Below are 20338 nucleotides of genomic sequence, written 5' to 3'. Positions count from 1 at the left end.
TTTGAAAAGATCAACAAAATTGATAAATCTCTAGTCACACTCATTGGGGGGGGGGGGGGGGGAGACCCAGATTAACAAAGTCACTAATGAAAGAGGAGAAATAACAACCAATACCACAGAAATACAAACAACTCTAACAGATTACAAAAGCCTATATGCCAACAAATTAGACAGAAGAAATGGATAAATTCCTAGAAACACATACTGAAGCAGGAGTAGAAAATTTGAACAGACCGATTACCCGCAATGAAACTGAATCGGTGATCTAATTTGTATCTCCGAGCTCTGTCTTCTGGGATCCTGACCTTGTACCAGATGCCTATTTAACAAGGCTACCTGGATGATTCATAGGCAGCTTTAGTGGAAACTATCCAAATTCACAGACTTTCAGCACCAAATTCACACAAACTACGGAATGGTGCTGTGACCTAGCTTACTGGCTCATCAGCTGAACCCAGGTATCCTGCTCACCACGTGATACAGCACAGATCAGAGACCCCAACACAGGAAGAGCAGACAAAAAGTCCCACGTAAATCATCAAAAGGACCCTTTATTTGAATGTCGATAGTACCATAATTCATCAAAATAATTTATAATAGTTAACTGCCTCTTAAATATATAATCTTATAACTGAGGCCTTCTGAAGTTAAAAGTAATATGGATTCAGTTTGTTTAAAATTATTTAGGACATAATAGAAGTAAAAAAAATTTGTTTCCTATGAAGTCCTTCTAAAAAAGAAAATCGTGACAAGTTCCTGATCAGACAAATGCCATTCTATTATTAAAGGTATTAAAAAGCATAAAGTTTGAACAGAAATGTCAATTTCCTGGGTTTGTCCTTCTGTGCAAACCTGACCCTCTGCAGAGTTAAAACTGTATTCTAGTTTCTCACCATAAGCAAGAAATTCCTTAGCAGCTCAGAAATGATGTTAATGTCTTGGTAAAACAGATGCCCTCACTTTCGGATGATCACTCTGTGCTCCAGTCTCTAGTGTACCTGCTGTCTCATCCTCTCAGAAATGGTTCTACTCAATCAGGAAATCAGTTCAGGGACTTTCTTGTACCAGCAACTTCCCAAGCCTCACACCTTACAGAGGCGGTGAACGCCGATGAATTACCCTGCCAGGCACAGCGTCCGCTTTAACCTTCCAGATGCCACTGCTGGGAGGAAGAGCCATCACAGATTGCCATCGCAACGTAGCCTTTGTGACTCAGCGGATCGACCACTCTCAGGCACTGTCCAGCTGACACCTGGTACAGCCGATTACTCTTCTGGAAAACAGGTACCAAGAGAAATATACCAGTTAATTGCTTTAACTTAAAAAACCTGCTGCCAGAATGTGGACGAGAGGCTACAGAAACCCAGAAGAGGCGCGGACTAGCTCAGATGTTTTACTTACTCAAGGGGTGCTGCCCGCCCCGAACCACCTGCTCCGAGGTAAACTAGGAGTGCGCCCGCCAGGCTCCACCCTTAGCTCCGCCTGCCTCCTCCCCGACAAGCTCCTCACCCCGAAGGTCCACTGCTGGGATCCTCCTGACCCATGGCACTTCATGAGTCGTGGTGGGTCTGACGAGCGCGTTTCTGACATGTCCAGGCAAAGGAGGTTATTTAAAACCAACTCATGCTCTTCATTGTAAATCCAAATCTAAGGAAGCAAATCAAAAATCAAAACTCCTTAGATTTTGAAATTCAGACTGCACCCCAGTCACGTGTCTGTGGAAGAAGAATGGGGTCCCGGTATGCGGTCTCACAAAGCAGGGAACGACCAGCGGACCTGAGTTACGTGCAGGCAGCATCAGCGCAGCTACCTGAGGATGGAATGAACGAACAGACACAGGAAAATGAAGTGTGATCCCAGGATGAAACCGAAACAGTGGTTAACCTTTGTGCACTGAATTTCACCTGACTGAATAACTGAGCACACCACTGTAGACATTTTCCAGTTCTAGGATTTCACCATCACACAGTGCTCGCCATCCCCAGAAGGCACAACACTGGAGGGGCCCCCCGGGTCTGCGGGCTGGCTTCCTGCGGACAGAAACACACGGGCTGCCCTCATCAGACGTCCTCATCTGCTGGGCAGTGCTGACGTGCAGGATCCTGGGGAAAGTTCTACTCTCCTCCCAGATCACGACAGCATTTGGGCTGAGATGATGATTTCATCTGAGGGCCAAGCAGCAGGGTTTTCTTTAGATGTGATCTTTCAGGCCAGTCTTCTCTATGGTCTCCCAGATTATTTTCAGGAACAAAGGCCTAAAACTGGCTGAACTGGACAAGTGCCAGGAATAACTTACTCTCCAAACTGCACCTTCACTAAATCCACAAGAAATGTACTTTCGTCTCTGAATTATTTTACTCACTAGTATTTCTACCTCCAGGCCCAAAATATGTGTGTGCTATCTCCATTAACGTGAAGAATTCTATAAATAGAACTTTCTGCAACGATGCTAATGTTTTACACCTGTGTTGTCCAACATGAGAGCCACGTGTGGCTAGAATGACTGAGGGAATGGTTCATTTATTTCATTGTAATTAAATTTAAAGAGCTCCATGTGGCTAGTGGTTACAGTATTAGTACAAATCTACTTGATCCCAAACAAATGGGAGTGTAACTCCATCTCCTCAAATTTCTTCCATTTTCTGGAACAAATCTCAGTGAGCTCATCCCACTGTGACCGAAACCACCAAAGTGTTCACTACAGTGTCCACGATCCTGATACCTCTCAGACACAGCACAAAACTCCTTTTAAATCCTATTTTCCAGTGCGGACATCTTCCATCCTTTGCAAGCTCCCCTAGAAATAAATGGTCTTCTGTGAAATTTCAGAGGACACACGCGACCTATCCTCTTTAGTCTTGAGTGATGCCATCCCCGGCACTCAAGCAGGAATGAAAAATCACCTCCCTTGTGCGGTGTGTTCACTGCACAGGCTTGAGGCTGCACAACCAGGGGATTAGACTGCCGCTATCAGATACGAATCCATTTGAAATTACAGTCCCAAACTAAGTTTTTTGCTTATTTTTAGGTCTACTTTAACACCATTGAAAAGATTATGTGAATGAAATGAACTGATACTTTGTTGTGGTTTCTTCTGATGGACTACTAAGGCTCAGAGATTTTGATTTCAGAGAAAACTCTACGAAAGCTGTTAATTCTCTCCCGCAGAGCTAATGTGCTTGCCCAGGACGGCGCACTCCCCTTGCCGCTTCTGACATTCACTGAGCGTTCAGTGCGTGGTAACTGCAGAGTACAAATAATGCTTCTAACGAACAGCAGTATAAAAGGAGACAAGAACAGTTGTATCCCATGATCTCTAGAGTCATTCCCAATTTAAACCGTATCATGTAAGGAAAGTCAGATTAAAATCTTCAGGTCTTCCCTTCCCTTCTCCTCAGGAACCGCCAGCAAGTTCCCTTCCCCGAAGGACACTTTCCAAGGACTGGCTGAGCCCAGAGGCATGACTCACCTGACCTGGGTCACTGTAGTCACACGCCTTAAGCACCACCAGGCCTCCTTTCTGACTTGGACGGCCCTGGGCCACCAGACACTTGTTGGTCTGGAGGTGATAGAGCTGTAAAAGGAGAGATTGCTCTTGTCAGAAGACACCTTAGAATGCCAGGTAATGTGAAAATATTACTCCAAAGCTATGAATTTCAAAGGTCATAAAAATATCAGCATGTTTTTATTCCTAATTCTAGCTTCAGTACATAGGGTATCGTAACACACTTCAAGGTCATAGGCAATTTGAACAATACATGCAAGCAGTGTCAAGTAGAAATTCTACCTAAAGATACAGGTTTACTAATCTACTACCATAGGGGAGGAAGGAAATTAAAACCTCTCCGCCCTGAAGAACCTTAAAAGGAAATGGAGGAAATAAAAGGTACAAACCAGAGAGTACATAACCGAATGAAATGTACGTGCGGAACTGGGATGAACACCGATTAGGAACTGCAAAGGTGAGATGCAGAAAAGCGAGAGAGAGTATCTAGTTTGGTAAAGGATTAGTGGGAGTGTTGAAAGAGCTGAGACGTGCGAGGCAAGAATAATGGAAAGGATTTCCACTAGATGGACAAACCATGGTATGCATTTTTACTTAACAAGAAAACACCTTGACTGTTTTTCATCTCGTAAAAAGAAGGGGAAAGCTCTACGGAGGAACAGCTGGCATCCTGAAAGATCCTAAGGAGCGCCGCCTTCTTAAAAGCAGAGAAAACTGGGCAACAATCAGAATATCTACACTTTCAAAAAGCAAATTCTAAGAAATGATTCAGAAAAAAGGTATGATTTTATGACTGGACCCCTAAAATTTAAACATGATACAGAATTGTGAAGAAATTCCTTCAGAAACAAAAGGGAACACCTAGAAAAACGTGGCTGGTCATGGGTTTTCCGGGCAGCCCAGATGACCGCGCGGCCCACCGGGTGTGAGCCGTAAGGCCATGCCACCGTCACTTGCTCTCTGGAGTCGGTTCCCAGGGCGTTGGCCCAACAGCAGAGAGAGGCCCCATTTCTCCTTCTGTTTTCCTTTTGGGACTGGTCTCTGCCAAACTAGTTTTATACTCACTTATAGTGCCTTTAGTGGTCTGTTCACATTGATATCCACCCTCCTGGAAACTAGAATGTAACTTACAGAAGTCATGCGCTCTTTACTGCAGGCAGGTGAAGGATGTTATTAACAGTTATTAACAGTGAAGATACTAACATTTCTAAGGTCTTAATACTTGAGTGGAGGAAGGTCCCACCAAAACAATGGAAGCAAGCTAAAGTCTATCACTAAAATGATACTTTAAGTCTAAAATGTCATTAACTGTATCATACAACTTTTAATGAAACACTTTGATGACAGTACTTCCTTACCCTTCCACGTTGAAGGACTTTGGGGCGTTTTGGCCCTCGATTGATAAAAATGGGTTGCTGGGGTTTGGCGTTGGGCCCAGATATCTGCATCTCTGGGTAAATATTATCCAGATACCATTTAAATGATTTACAACCCAACTTCCTCCTCAATTCAACACGCTCACTGATATTTCCATAGCTTTTGGTCCTCAGATCGGGTCTTAAGGAAAAATACTGCTCCTGAATTTTAAAAAGAAAAATGAAAAATAAGAGAATAGCTTTTTTGTTTAAAATGATCATCAGCAAAAATATTTTTCATGCCAGTGTTTTCTTGATGTTGTCAAAAAATGTCAACATGAAGTTTTCACACAGGTCCATCATTCACAAGAAGGCATCTTAAACCCCCCCCCCATATCACTGTCTCTCAAATAAATACATAAAATCTCTAAAAAGAAAAGAAGAAGAGGGGCGCCTGGGTGGGCTCAGCTGGCTAAGCGTCTGCCTTCGGCTCAGGTCAAGATCCCAGGGTCCTGGGATGGAGTCCCATGTCCGGCTCCCTGCTCAGTGGGGAGCCTGCTTCTTCCTCTCCCTTGGCCCCTTCTCGTGTGCTCTCTTTCCCTTTCTCTCTCTCGATCACTCTGTCTCTCAAATAAATAAATAAAATCTTTAAAGACATCTTAAATTCTAAGATACATCCCAATTTCGGAAATGGCAAAACACGTAAAATGTGATCTCAGAACTGATGACACATGCCACGTTTGAGGCTGGCAGTTCTCGGACTCCATCAGGACTCTGGAATCTCAAAGATTATTGAAGACTCCCAGAAGCTTCTGTTTATGTGAGTTGTATCCACTGATATTTACCATATGAAAAGTTAGAACATTTGTTAATTCGTTAAAAATATCTCATTACCTATCAGCATAAACATGCTTCAAACAACAAGAACGGTGACACTGCTTTATAGTTTCACAAATCTCTTCAATGTCTAGCTAAAAAGAAGTCAGCTGAATTCTCATTTCTGCATTCGACCTGTTACTATTATGTTGTTTGGTTAAATATATTTTTAAAAATATGAGTGTATGAAAATATATAGTTTAAAATGGACGGAACTTTTTTTGGAAGGAATATTTTAATAGCAGTTTCAGAGGATTATGGCTATTCTTTTTTGACATATTTTTTAAAGATTTTATTTTATTATTTATTTGACAAAGTGAGAGAACACAAGCACAGGAGGCAGCAGAGGGAAAGGGAGAAGATGATTCCCCGCTGAGTAGGGAGCCCAATGCAGGACTGGATCCCAGGACCCTGGGACCATGACCTGAGCTGAAGTCAGACACTTAACCACTGAGCCACCCAGGCACCCCTCTTTTTTTGATATTTTACCATAACTCTTATTTTTCATATTTCACACTGTAACTAACCTTTAAATCATATCACTGAGCTTTTTGTACCAATGCATTACAATCTTCTGCTCTATCCTGCTCTTTGAGTGGATCTCTACCCATCCAAGATTCGTGTACCATCATGCATTAGTCATTTGGAAAATACTGCTCCCTGGGTTGTGAAGTTCCAAATACTGACAAATGTCACTACATAATATAAAAAGTTATATTCATAAATATTCCAAATCTCATCACAAAAGCAGTTAAGTACTGGAAGCCATCAAGCTCAAGGAATGGATGCAAGTTTTCCACTTGCAACAAATGCTATCAGTTGAAGTGAGAGGCTCAGTTGGTTCATTTTTAAGAATGTCTGCCAAATATCCAAATATAAATAACCATGGTTTGTGAGCCATTCTTTTATATAAAAAGTGTTCCATGGAGAAAAGTGACCAGTTCAGCTCACAACTCAAACAACGGCACACGCTCTCCCCTGAAACGAGCACTGTATTTCGGTCTACAGTGAATGGTGCTTTCTGCGCACTTAGCGCGTCTCACAGCACTCGGAGCGCATCAAGATTTAACACAATTATTCCTACTACTCAGCTGCTTTCGCAGCATCAGTGCAGAGTCAACATGGTGAAAATGGCAGATACTGTGTTATCTGGACTACGAAAAGAGCTTTGCCCTGGCAAACCTCCTGAAAGAGTGGCAAGGATTGACGTGGGTCTGTGAACCACTTTCTGAGAGCTGCTGGGAGACCGTGTGACTCAAAGCTGAGGAACACGGAGAACGAGCCCGGAGTCTACAAGAGGGAGAAGGGAGGAGACCTGCAGTGTGGCAGGAGCATGACCACAAGCCCCCACTCTGCTCCCCGAACAGTGATGTTCTCCCCACAGCACACGGCACACACCTCCACGCCCAGTACCGCACAGTGTGAAGTCGCTGCATCTCCCAAAACCTAACACAGAGCCTGGTATAGACACTCAAATGCTCGTTTAAAAAAATTAATTGTAGGCAAATATTCACACAGCATTTCCCGTAACTCATGAATGGATAAAATGTGTATTCACATAATGGAATATTATTTGGCAATAAAAAAGAATGAAGTAATGCTACATGGTACAATATGGATGAACCTGAAAGCATCATACTTACTGAGATGGTCACAAAAAGACCATGTGTTGTAGGATTCCATTTGTAGGAAATGTCCAGAATAGGCAAATCTAGAGAGTCAGGAGGTAGACTGGTAGTTGTCTAGGGCTGTGGGAGATTAGGGGGTGATGGCTGAAGGATATGGAGTTTCTTTTTGGGGTGATAAAATGCCTTGTGAATTATACCTCAATAAAGATGTTACAAAGGAAATATCAAATTTGGGCACAACAGAAGACAAAGTGGGAAGGAATACTACATGTGCAGAGTTGAACAGGGGAAGAAAGGAGCAAAGAGAAGGAGCCACATTCTGTGGGAGTCAGAGGAACAAAGACCCTGAAGAGAGAATTTCTTCTGATGTTGGCTGTATTTCCTTTTATAGAGTGGTCACTTGGAAATTAAAAGAAGGGTCACAACAAAAAATGAGAGGAAAAAGAAATGTAGAAAGGGATGGCCCTAAAGCATAGGTCCCACGGAAGCGTGCCAGAGTGAAAAGACAGGGAAACAGAGCCATCTGCAAAGGAGCAACAGCCCAGCAGACGTTCCCAACAGAATCACTTCATCTCACCTTATATTCATCCAGCCAAACGTGCGCAAGCCTCAAGGAGTTGTGGGTCATGGTGTCCTGGCCTTCAGGAGAACCGTATGGTCGCCTTTTTCGGAAAATGTGTCCGACTCTAGAGCAAGGGATGATGAAGAGTCTACCTCCACACATCCAAATCTGGTCAGGAGCAAAACAGGTATTAATAGTTGCCTCACACTGCTGTGAAGTCAAAGTATGCACTTTCATGAAATTAATCTTTGTTAATCAAGATTAATCCTCAGGACTTAGGGACAAAGAATGCTTACTGGCTGGTCCTCTAATCTCAGTTTACTGGTACTTTCTTGTAACATGTATATATACAAAAATGATGAAATATACTGAATAACTATAGATTAAGATTCAGAAGATCTTAGTTCTCGTCTAAATTTTGCCCTTGGCCATCTGGGTTACTCTATATGGTTATTTTAGTTTTTGTGGGATTCCATTACCTTATGTCCAAAATAAGACTGAACCAACGATATCTATTATTCTTTCAACTTTAAAATTCTAAAGATTATGTAGGAAAAACTACCTTTTAAAAACATTGTGGTCAATACATTGCAAAAATACCAAATGACACGTGCACAACGTACTGTGGTATTGTGTGGATGGGGGTTCTGCTGTGGGGCCCAGGAGCTGGGAGGTGGGGAGTGAGGACATGTGCTAGCATGGAGAAGTCTGAGTTCTTTCCCTTGCCTCGTTCTGTCCTTTGCAAAGACTGTCTTCCACCCCCACAGTTCCCTGAGTCCCAGACCCCACCTACAGCACCATCTTTCCAACATTAGCAGCTGGAGAGAAGGACTGATTATGAAAGATTAATTCCTTCCTCAGGTTGGAGGGACTTGTACACACACACACACACACACACACACACACACAAAGGATTCTGCTAGCTACTTCTGAAAGTGAAATGGGGAGCTATTAATAATTTTCCTGGGAGAACAGGTGTGAACCAGGATGGTCTTAACAATCAGGGAAATCTAATCACCCTAAACATGTATGTCTAGGATTAGCAAATAAGATTAATAAACTGACAAAACTCCAGATTAAATGCACATTTAGACATCTGAAATTATACCAAACTTTCCTTTTAAATTCTTATAAAATAAGGCTGCTTAAATACTTTCCACACTTTGAATGGATATTATCCACATCAAGGATTATGGTAAAGCAGTATTCATTAAGGACAATTTATTAACAAAGATAATCAGAGAGAATTTATAGAAAATATGAGATTGTAGATGAATATTATAGTCTACTACACAAAGTTAATTAAACATGAAAAAATTACCCGAAATGATATTTCTAAGTTTTCTCCTCCCCAGATATCCATACCACTGTCGTACTGTCCAAGTTCATTGAAATAGTGTCTGTTCATGGCAAACAATCCTCCAGCCATTGTAGGTGACCTAGAAAAGGAAATAGTTACTGTACCAATTCTATAGGGCAATTATCTACCATCTTCGTTTTAAAAAAAATTCAGTGCACCTTTGGAATATCACTAATAAAAACCAGTATGAAACATTTTACTATTAACTAGTATGAAACATTTTACCTAACATCAGGGATGAGCTGGGCCACATGACGGAATTTTCTAGGTTGCCAATGATATACTACGTATCTGGCAAATGAAGGCTACTTTTCTAAGCATCAAAAGTACTTTTTAAATTATAACACTGTTATCAGAAATGTACCTGATATCAATTAATTCCTTTTGACAGTCTTACAGAACAGTGGAATAAAAACTGGACTCCAGAGCCTACCAAGGGGAGATCAGACAAACTTTGACTTAGACCAGTGGCTCTCAAACAGGATGATTCTGTCCCCAAGCAAACATTTCATTAATGTCCGGAAACATAATTAGCTGTCACAATGGGGTAAGGGGAGGGGGGGTTCCACTGGCAACTGATGGGCTGAAGCCAAGCACGCTACTACATACTCTAAAATGCACAAGAGAGCACCCACAACAGAGAAGTATCTGGCCCATAAGGTCAACGCTGCCAAGACTGAGACTTAAATGAGAGAAACTGAAGGAGACTGGTCCTCAAAGAGAGACAAGCTCAGCTTCCAGCTTCTCACTTCCTGAAACTGAGTTAAGGCGATGGTGGAGTCTAGCATCCCAAGCTCCCTGCCAGAAGTGAAGCAAAATTCCTGTGCAGGGAGAAAACCCCATCTCAGGTAGGAATGTGTTTCCATAGTTTTTCAAGACAGTGTCTGCCACCAAACAAAAGTAAATAAGTAACCAAACAAATAAATAACCAGTCAATCAGGAAGATAAATCACATGAAAGAAAAACAAGAGAAACAATCTACAACAGAAACAGATGTGCAGGGGTTTCAGACAACACAGTTATTAGGCAGGGACTTTAAAATAACTGCTCAATATATGCAAGGATAAAAGACAAGATGCAAAATCTGGCAGACAGATAGATCTGATCAAAAAAGAAACCAAATTCATGCATATCTGAAAAACCCTTCTGACAAAGACAAGAAATTCAAGCAGCCGATGAGAGAGGCTGCCTTCAAAAATAAGACTGTTGCTGGCTTCTCCCCACAAACCGAGGAAACCAGCGGTTCTTTCATGATATCAAGAATCTACTTACCAACCTAGAAATGGGTATCAAGTAAAACTGTACTTCAAAGTAATGGTATAAGAAAGATTTTTACAAAAAGCCAGAGAGAAGTAATCACCAGAAGGTCCAGCAAAAGGATATACATTTAAAATGTCTTCTTTAGTCAGAATGAAAATAATCCCAGATGGAAGTTTGTAGATTCAGAGAGAATAAAGAATAACATATAAAGGGGAAAATATGTGGGTAAACCTAGATGAATAATGGCCACATAAAAAATGTCTTGTAGGGTTAACACACACACACACACACACACACACACACACACACACTTCAACAATATAATCCGAGGGGAGATAAACTGGAGAATGAACAGTCTCAGATCCCTGCATTGTTTGAAGTACCAAATTATGTTGCAAGAATGTACGCTGTATTCTCTGCGGTAATCACTACAAGTACAGTTTTAAGAACACATAACATCTAATAATGGGGTGGCAGCTGGGAACAGAATAATAAAAAATTTAAACTCAAGACCAAAAGAAATCAAGAGAGGAAGGGGAAAAAAAGAACAGAGAACAGACAGAATACAAACAGTACCACTGTAATCATAAGCACAAAATACAAGTAATAATATAATCAACTAAATTAAAAGGAAGTTTTTCCCACTGGTTTAACAACAAATCATACTGCAGAAGTAACTACATGCTCCTTGCAGGGCACACAGAGACTGACAACAAAAGGAAAGTGACACAATGCGAATATTAAAACAAAGCTAGAATAGCCATATTAATGTCACTATAATGCAAAAGTTTTACTATTCTGAAAGTCCAGAAGAAATGGTTTCATTCATGAGATTTAATAATAATTCCAAATTTTCAGACATCTATGAAGATAGAAGACAGCCTCAAAATATATGAAGAAAATATATAAAGAACTACAAGGAGAAACATAATACACAATCGTAGTGGGAAACTTTTAATATACCATATTTAATAACTGATACAAGGTGGAAATTAAAAAACAAGTGTAACTACACTCGTCACGGTGCGCACTATGGAATGTGCAGAACTGCTGAACTGTCGTGCACCTGAAACTAATGTAACACTACATGTCAACTATACTGCCATGAGTTTTTTTAAAGAATTAAAAGTATGGAATATATGAATAATAAACTTCACTGAACTGATTTAGAATCCCATTTTTAACAATCACAGAAAATACAAATTTTCCAGGCACACAAGGAACATTTACAAAAATTACTCATGTGCTTGGCTATAAAGCAAATCTCACCAATATTCAAAGAATTAAAATCATACAGAGTATTTTTTGATCACAGTGTAAATTAAGCTAGGAATACATAATTATAAAATCCTCCTATGTCTGGGAAATAATGTACTGCTAAATAACCTATGGGTCAGAAAAGCCGCCACAGTGAAAATATTTTAAAATAAATGACAAGAAATAGTAGTTCGTGGGATGCAGCTAAAGCCATGATTAGAAGAAAGTTTACCACCTTAAATACATATATTACGAAAAGAAAAAGGATGAAAAATTAAAAAATCTAAACATGCAACTTAAGTTGGCAACCTTGATATCCTAAAAGTGAGAGAGCTCACAGAATAATGGGCAGGAAGGTGGGGGAAAGCGGCAGGGGGAGGAAGGGGCGCTAATGTCCTTGCCGCACAAGGAGGAGGGTCAGGTGGTGCTGTCACAGCCCACGAGTGCAGCTTTCTCCAAGTACCACAGTGAACGAATACCACAACAGAAACACCCACACTACACCGCCAGGCCAGAGAGAAGACAACAGTGACATAAAGGAACAAAAACTTCACTTTTCCCACAGAAAGGACCTAAAGTCAGTTTGATATTGAAAAGAATATGTTCATCTAGAGGGAAAGAAGCAATAAACAGAAGACCCAAAGTAAAAATAGTGGTAAGAATTAGCCTCTGGGGAGGACTGAGAATAGGGAGCAAAGAGGGAGTCAGCCACTCCTCATCCAAAGTTCTGTCCTACTTTGTTACTGAATACATGTTTGTGATTAAAAGTCTTAAAAACTAAACGATGAAAACCAACGCCCATGAAGATGGTGAAACAGGCAAGAACTGGCAGGAGCACGAACAGGGACCCGGGGAGCGGCTGGGCCACCATCTTCACCTTCTCACAGAGAATACCGCGAACAGTGAAGAAGACAAAATGGAGGCACTGCTGTCTACTTCCAATCACAGGACATGCGACTGTAGGGACCAGAAACACAGACAGTCCCCGGATATAGCCCTGCTTTCCTGAGAGAGGGGAGGGTGGGTCGTGACCCACCCAGGTTCTGACATTGAACTTAGCAGGAACTGCAACAGATTCTCACACAAAGCCTGAGTGAGCAGAAGACGGCCCCACTCGGCCAGCAGACCGCATCAGACCCCAGGAACTGGCCGAGGTCTCCCCTCCAAGTCTGGGTCAGATGAAAGGAAGCTGGCAAGTCCCCGCAGGCCAGCTGCAGAGCCACCCGAGGTGCTGGGAAAACATCATCTCCTAAAGGTAGAGAGAGGCATGCCCTACAACAAGGCGGTTTCCCTCTTGTCAACTAGAGGCAGGAAGAACCGTGCTGGTGACAGCACCATGTGTGATGCTGAACACACACACCTGAACACCACCCAACCTCCCCGCCAACAGTAAGCTGGATAAATGAGCTATGATATATTAATAGAGCATGATCCTCTCTCACTGCTCTATAAAGTAGAGCCACACACTGTAACACAGATGAATTTTTTAAAGCAATGTTGAGTAAAAGCAACAAGACAAAATGAGTTCAATGGCTTCATTTTATGTCAAGTCCAAGAACAGGCAAAACCGAACTATATTGTTTAGAGACGCACGCAGAGATGGTAAAACTACAGGAAGGCGAGGAAATGATCAGCAGGTCAGGGTAATGACAGCTCTAGCGGCAGGGGCCGTGACCAGGAACAGGTGTACGGAAGGCATCTGGGTGCTGTGTCTTGACCTGGGTGGTAGCTGCAAAGGTGTTCATATTATAACCATTTGTTAAATTGTGTGTGCGTGCGTAATACATATATATGCATGTGTACTTTTCACATATGCTATTTTGTCATAAGTAAAAAAAAAAAAAACTATAGATCCAAAAATGTTAAAAAGTAAAAACACACAAACCTCTCTGAAATCCACGAGAAATTTAAAACAAAAAATAAATAATATATAAGCAGATTTGTAATATTGAGAATATGAATGAGAACTGAAAACAATTTCTACACAGTGACTTGTAACTGTATGAGGAGGAATCCACCCTAAAAATCCTAATTCTAGAAAAGGCTTATATAGCTGTGTTCTTCACAGCACCACTCATACTAGCAAAGAACTGAAGGTAAATAAATGACAAAAGCAATAAACCACGATCATCAGCATAAAACATAGCACATGGGGTACTCCGACCATATCCTATGCAACAATTATCCCAAGATACTGCTCTTATTTGTCTGCCTTTCTAAGTGATCCACCCTTGAGGACATGAATAATTCCTAATTCACAAATCTTTTCTTAAGAGTTGGCACAGCATATAAAATTCAGTGAGCACTCAAGAATTTCTAATGGACAAATTAAGCCAACACTTCTGCTCCCTGCAAAGAAGGGATTCTCTTTAAAATATTTTTTCTTTTTTGAAGAAGTACTGATGGGAATTTTTCAAATCTAGAGGAGAAATCTCACTTTATTGGTGCAGTAGCTCCTTCTGGTCCTCCGAGCTCAGAAAGGGGAACAAGATCCCACTTGAAGTGTAGCCCCCAGTTGAAACCTCCCCGCACGACAGGGGACGAGCTGTAGGCGAGCGTGTCCGCGCTGATGATATCGATGACAGGGCACACCACGGTCCGCTGGTCCTGCTGGATGGCAGCCAGCAAGGGCTGCAGCCACATCACATTGACTTCACAGTGGCTGTCCAGGAACACCAGCACTTCTCCTGAGGAGGCAAGCACTCCATTGAGGTATGGCTGCCAGTTCCGTCAGACGATGCGCTCACATGGCATGAAATACAACCGCCGCCCTTCCAGCCCGGTAATTATTCCATTACTCTACTGCCAATCAGGAAGAGAGGACTTTTAGCCAGGAATTCTGCCTCAAGTGTACTGCTATGATTGAGAAACAAGTACAAATAAATTCAGATTCTCCTCAGTGAAAAGATTCAAAGCCTCACAGGAATAATTCTGTTCCAAATTGGACAGAAAGGTATGGAGTGCGGGGCAAAAACAGTGGCCATTTGTGTGTAGATATTTTTATTACACTTACTGCAATCAAAATATTTCTAAATTTAGGGACACCCAGGTAGCGCAGTTGGTTAGGCATCTGACTCTTGGTTTCGCCTCAGGTCATGATCTCAGGGTTGGGAATCACCTCGAGTTGGGCTCTGCATTCAGCATGGAGTCTGCTTGAGATTCTCTCTCCCTCTCCCTCCGCCCCTCCCCCTTCTCTAAAAAAAATTCTAAATTTAGGATACATTTCCCTGCCTTAATAAACAGAGGCTACAGAACATAATTGTTTTCACTGGTGACTCAGAAACATGACCATATTATCAATCATCACTACAACACAGCAGTTCTCTCCATGTACCCCTTTCGCCATGCAGGTAACACGGGCTCCCTTCTCTGAAGTCACCACTCAATGGCCACGTGCTCATTTCTTCTTCTTCCATTTTCCGCCTTTCCTTCCTAATTCCCCAACCTGGTTGGCTGTAGAGGCTCTCATGAGCCAATGGGATATCTTTCCTTCTAGCTAGTAAAATAAAAATCATAATGATTTTACCCTACATTTTTAACTTCTTTTGATAAATGTAAGACGTGCTGGTTTCTTTGATAGTTCCAAATTTCTTTGATAACTTTATGGTGATTCTTAGCAACTGAGAAACTTAGAATCTCATCATCAGGTAGCATTATTATTGTTCTAAAGGTTTATCCATGAAATGCGTCAATACAGATTTTACATGAATTCCTTAAAAGTACCTACTTTAATAAGAGGCATCCTACTTCAACTAATGATAGCAGGAATGCCTCGGGCAAGAAGAGTTCTCCACAGTGACAGGTAAGCTCAGTGCCTATACATGACCTTCAAGGGTGTAAACAGTGCACAGCTCACCAGGTGTCCTTTAATACAGAAAGGCAAAACGCCAGCCTATACACTATTCAGTGTGAAGTGAAATCAATTTAATCAAGGTTCCTTTGAGGAGAAAATGTATTCATAGCTTTTCTTAATTCTAAAAATGTTACTTTTTTTGATTTAACTAAAGGAAGTAAGATTACACCTGGTTACGCTGAACCTGAGACTGACTTCCCCAAAACCGGCTTGCTTTTTTTAATTTTTAAAAATTTACTTACATTCAATTAGCCAACATATAGTACATCAGTCTCAGATGTAGTGTTCAATGATTCATCAGTTGCATATAACACCAGTGCTCATCACATCTTGTGCCTTCCCTAATGCCCATCACCCAGTTACCCCATCCTCCCACCTGCCTCCCCTTCCCCAACCCTCAATTGCTTCTGACAAACCTAAACTATATTTGAACAAAGACCAATAGATCATAAAGGAAAAAAACTAAATAACTATGGTTATCTGAAAAATATAAACTTTCAGTAATAATGTATCTTAACAGTACATTTTGAATGGCATCATCTTGCCATTCCCCACGATTTTCTCTTTATCTCAACTCAGCCAAGTCATTATGTACTTCTTTGACTAGAATTCTAAAGAAAAAATCAGAGGCCTTGAATTCATTCTACATATGACTGTAGACCGGATGCTTATGAATTACTTCAGTTCACTGTGGCTTTAAGAGAAAAGAGGGAAGACAGACTAAAAAATGAAGTCCTGGCTACCCTCAGCAAGTAGGACAGTGGGTGTACAGGAGGGTGGTAGAGAGAGCAGTGCCAGCCCCCGTAAACCCTCGTGACTGCTTATCTTGATGCAAGGGGCAGACAGGGAAGATGGGAGATGTCACTACAAGCCCCCACACCCCAAGTTCTGTAATTCTCAAATTACCTTCATGATTGTTTTTTGCCATATCCATACACTACCTGCAATATTATATACCTAATATTTTAAAACTGATTCATTAAACTTAAATAAATTTATTTTGAAAGGGAAATTATATCAAGACCATAAATGAAAAATCAGGATCACTAACCTTACAGAGGTAACCATAAAAAGAAATACAATGGATTCAATGTCATGTAACTGAGGACTAACCAGATATATTTTCTGCAAAAGACTAAATTTGATACCTGTTTTTTTTTTTTTTAAGATTTCATTTATTTATTTGAGAGACAGTGAGAAAGAGAAAGCATGAGGAGGGGTGAGGGGCAGGGGGAGAGGGAGAAGCAGGCTCCCTGCTTACACAGGACTCAATCCCAGGACCCTGGGATCATGACCTGAGCCAAAGGCAGACGCTTAACCGACTGAGCCACCCAGGCGCCACCTGTTCTTTCTTTTTCAAAGGGGAGATGAATATATGCTGGCAATGTTTTAAAGATATATTTGTAATGGAAATTTTGTCTCTGATGGAATCAGAAGGATTGAGAGAGAATTTTAAAGAAAGTACCTTTATAGTTTTATAAATCAATTTTTTTATTTTTTAAATATTTTATTTTTAAAGATTATATTTTTTAAGTAATCTCCACACCCAGCGTGGGGCTTGAACTTAACAACCCCAGAGATCAAGAGTCGCACACTCTACTGACTGAGCCAGCCAGGTGGCCCTATAAGTCAATTTTCAGTATTATGTCCATTTATCCAACAAAAAATCATGATGCATTATCACCAGAGGTACGTATTTGAACTTAAGAATTATTGGCATAATTCAAATCAAACAGTTTGAGTACACGTATTTTAAACTTTGTATTAAAAAATTAGTGGGGCGGGGCGCCTGGCTGGCTCAGTTGTTAAGCGTCTGCCTTCGGCCCAGGGCGTGATCCCAGGTTCTGGGATCGAGCCCCACATCAGGCTCCTCCGCTGCGAGCCTGCTTCTTCTTCTCCCACTCCTCCTGCTTGTGTTCCCCCTCTTGCTGGCTGTGTGTGTGTGTGTGTGTGTCTCTCTCTCTCTCTGTCAAATAAATAAATAAATAAATAAAAATTAGAGGGGCACCTGGGTGGCTCAATCTGTTGAGGGGCCATGTGACTCCTGTTTTCAGCTCAGGTCATGATCTCATGGTCATGGGACTAAACCCTGTCGTCAGGCTCTGTGCTCAGTACGGAGTCGGCTACAGATTCTCTCTCCCTTCTCCCTCTGCGCCTTCCCCCTGCACGCTCGCTCACTCTCTTTCAAATAAATAAACCTTTAAAAAAAATTTAAAAGTTAAAGTAAAAAAATTACAGAAGTTCAGTTACATTTTGTTTTACTCTTCTCCTTATATAAGTAAACAAGATACAGACCTACATGAGGAACAGTAATTCACAGTAAGGGCCACTACGAAAACAGACCAACTTGGACTCTAGAGCTCACCTCCTTGGAATCTGAGTTTTGGGACAACAAGGGTGGAGTTATAAAGAAACCCTTCCCGAACTGAACAAGCCTCATCTCTCCTGCTGACAATGCCCATTTAAGACATCACTTTTCACAGATCCCTGCACAATCAGGAAAGGCTCCAAGGACAAAGCCCTTGTCACTCAACTCCCACTGAGAAGAGCAGCAGGAAGTTATACCTGTAGCGTGGGCTGCTCCAATCATCCTTCCTCGAATCAATCCCTCACGCTTTGTGTTTCTTATGACTTTAATTTTTCCAGGGAGATATTTTTGGACATATTCCTCTAGTTCTCCTTTCAAATCATCTGAAAAAAAGAGTCCCATAATAAACCACAGAAGACATATACAAAGACTTTTTCATAGCTACTCTAAGATTGTATCTGGTACTTGCAACAACAAATTACCAAGTAAATATTATAGACTCTTCTGCTGCTTTATTTTTAAAAAATATTATAGCTTATCCTGTAATGAAGAAAAAGTAAAGAAATTAAGGGTAAAAGCTGAAACACTAGCCAAGAATACTTACCTCACAGACTTATTCTGTATTTCTACAGCAACTAGCACAATGCTTTGCATAAAGAATGTTTGAAGTGAGTACCTTGAGTGAATGAATGTTCAGCTGACTGCATTAAATCAGATTTAAAACCCAAAAAATGAGGTAGGTCTTTTGTTTCAAAGTAATTTACTGTTATGCCATTTCAGAATAGTTGTAACAACTTCTGTTGCTCCTACCAAGAATTATATAATAACAGCAGTAAATATGTCCTTTTAATTTAGTACCTTCCAAGGGCACTAAATATTTTTTATAAGTTCTAGCTCCTTTACCTTTAAATTTCATAACTTCAAAGATCATATAAGTAATTTTTTCCATTGTTAGATAAACCATTGTAAGGTATCATGAATTTTCACTTTAAAAAAAAATAGCTACAAACCGAAAAACAAAATACAGATTAAAAAAAAATTCAACACCATAAATTCTATTATTTAGTACTCAGCCAATCTTCTATTTGATCCAGACTCACAATCTTGGGTTTTTTTTTTATAATTATTCATTTTTGAAATTAAGTTTTGTTTTGTATTAACCCTTCTAAATTTTCTCTTGTGCTTTTTCAGTATGTGCAAAGGTTTAAGCACTTTGTTCCCACTGGGCTAAGTGTACATTTCCTTGCTTTATATATTCAACTGGTAGACCAATTCTGTTGTTGATAACAGGTGCTAATAAACTCTTGAGTAATGAAAAATCTGTAACTGGCATACAATTTATCATGCATACAGTTTACTAATGTACTGCTGCAGCTTGCTGCAATGAAAAGAGCAGAAGGCTTAGAGCTATGTGGATCAGGGGTCTAATTTCAGCTCCACCACTTAACAGCTACAGGACCTCGAGCAAATTACTTAATATTTCCTCCTCTATAAAATGAGGATACAACCTATCTCTCATTTAGCTGAGAGCCAAATGAGTAGCACATATAAAGAGCCTTCCATCCTGTGTGTACATGAAACCATTCTGAGGAAGTCTATGCTACACTGAAGAAAGGTATATAAAGTGCAAATTTCCAGTTATAATGTAAGTAAGTCACAGAGATGAAAAAGTACAGCAGAGGGAATATTGTCAATATACTGCAGTAACACTGTATGGTGACAGATGGGGACTATACTTATTGTAGTGAGCACTAAGTAATGCACAGAACTGCTGAATCAATATGTTGTACAATTAAAACAAATCTAACACTGTGTGTCGATTGTACTTCAATAATAAATTTTTTAAATGTATAATATATATACTGAATCATAAAACACTGGCATTCAGAGATCATCTAAGAGCTATCACAATGCAATCCACTTTTGTTTGGGGAGAGTCAGTGTAACAGACTCATTAGATAAATATAAGCCCGAGGCATTACACCAAGAAAAAAGCCAAGGTCGAAAGGTCACATACTGTAGGACTCCAGTGATGTAACCATTCTTAAAGGTACAAAATCACAGAGATTAAGGCTCTCAGGGACTGGAGATGGCGTGGGTCAGGGGGCGGATGTGAATATTAAACGGTAGCACGAGGGAGATTTTTGCGGTCACGGAGTCGTCTTTATCCTGATCACAGTGGTGATTACGGGAACGTACACACGGGACAAAATGACACAGAACTGTACACACACTGTACCGACGTCAGATTCCCGGTTTTGATGTTGCACTACAATCATGTCAGATACACCAATGGGGAAACTAGGTGAAGGCTAACAGGACCTCTTTGTAACCCACTGTTACTAATCTACAGTTATTTTGAAATAATTTTTTT

General features: G+C 40.8%; 1 protein-coding gene across 6 annotated transcripts in view; it reads right to left on the bottom strand.

Annotated features, from left to right (window-relative positions):
* Positions 1 to 531: 531 nt before the first annotated feature.
* Positions 532 to 20338, bottom strand: part of GALNT11 (polypeptide N-acetylgalactosaminyltransferase 11) — a 52399-nt gene continuing 32592 nt past the window's right edge. For all 6 annotated transcript variants that reach the window (XM_026479196.4, XM_044392211.3, XM_057304573.1 and 3 more), the window contains 8 exons: positions 18222 to 18347; positions 14241 to 14490; positions 9248 to 9365; positions 7942 to 8094; positions 4864 to 5082; positions 3470 to 3574; positions 1510 to 1647; positions 532 to 1273 (listed from right to left, as the gene is read on the bottom strand). In XM_026479196.4, the coding sequence (XP_026334981.1) occupies positions 1142 to 1273; positions 1510 to 1647; positions 3470 to 3574; positions 4864 to 5082; positions 7942 to 8094; positions 9248 to 9365; positions 14241 to 14490; positions 18222 to 18347 (1241 nt within the window). In that variant the 3' untranslated portion in view covers positions 532 to 1141. The remainder of the gene's footprint in view (positions 1274 to 1509; positions 1648 to 3469; positions 3575 to 4863; positions 5083 to 7941; positions 8095 to 9247; positions 9366 to 14240; positions 14491 to 18221; positions 18348 to 20338) is intronic.

Source organism: Ursus arctos, unplaced genomic scaffold (assembly GCF_023065955.2).
Source record: "Ursus arctos isolate Adak ecotype North America unplaced genomic scaffold, UrsArc2.0 scaffold_3, whole genome shotgun sequence".
In the NCBI taxonomy this organism is placed as follows: Eukaryota; Metazoa; Chordata; class Mammalia; order Carnivora; family Ursidae; genus Ursus; species Ursus arctos.
Note: the sequence above shows the minus strand (reverse complement) of the source record. Positions and strands in the feature narration are given on the sequence as shown.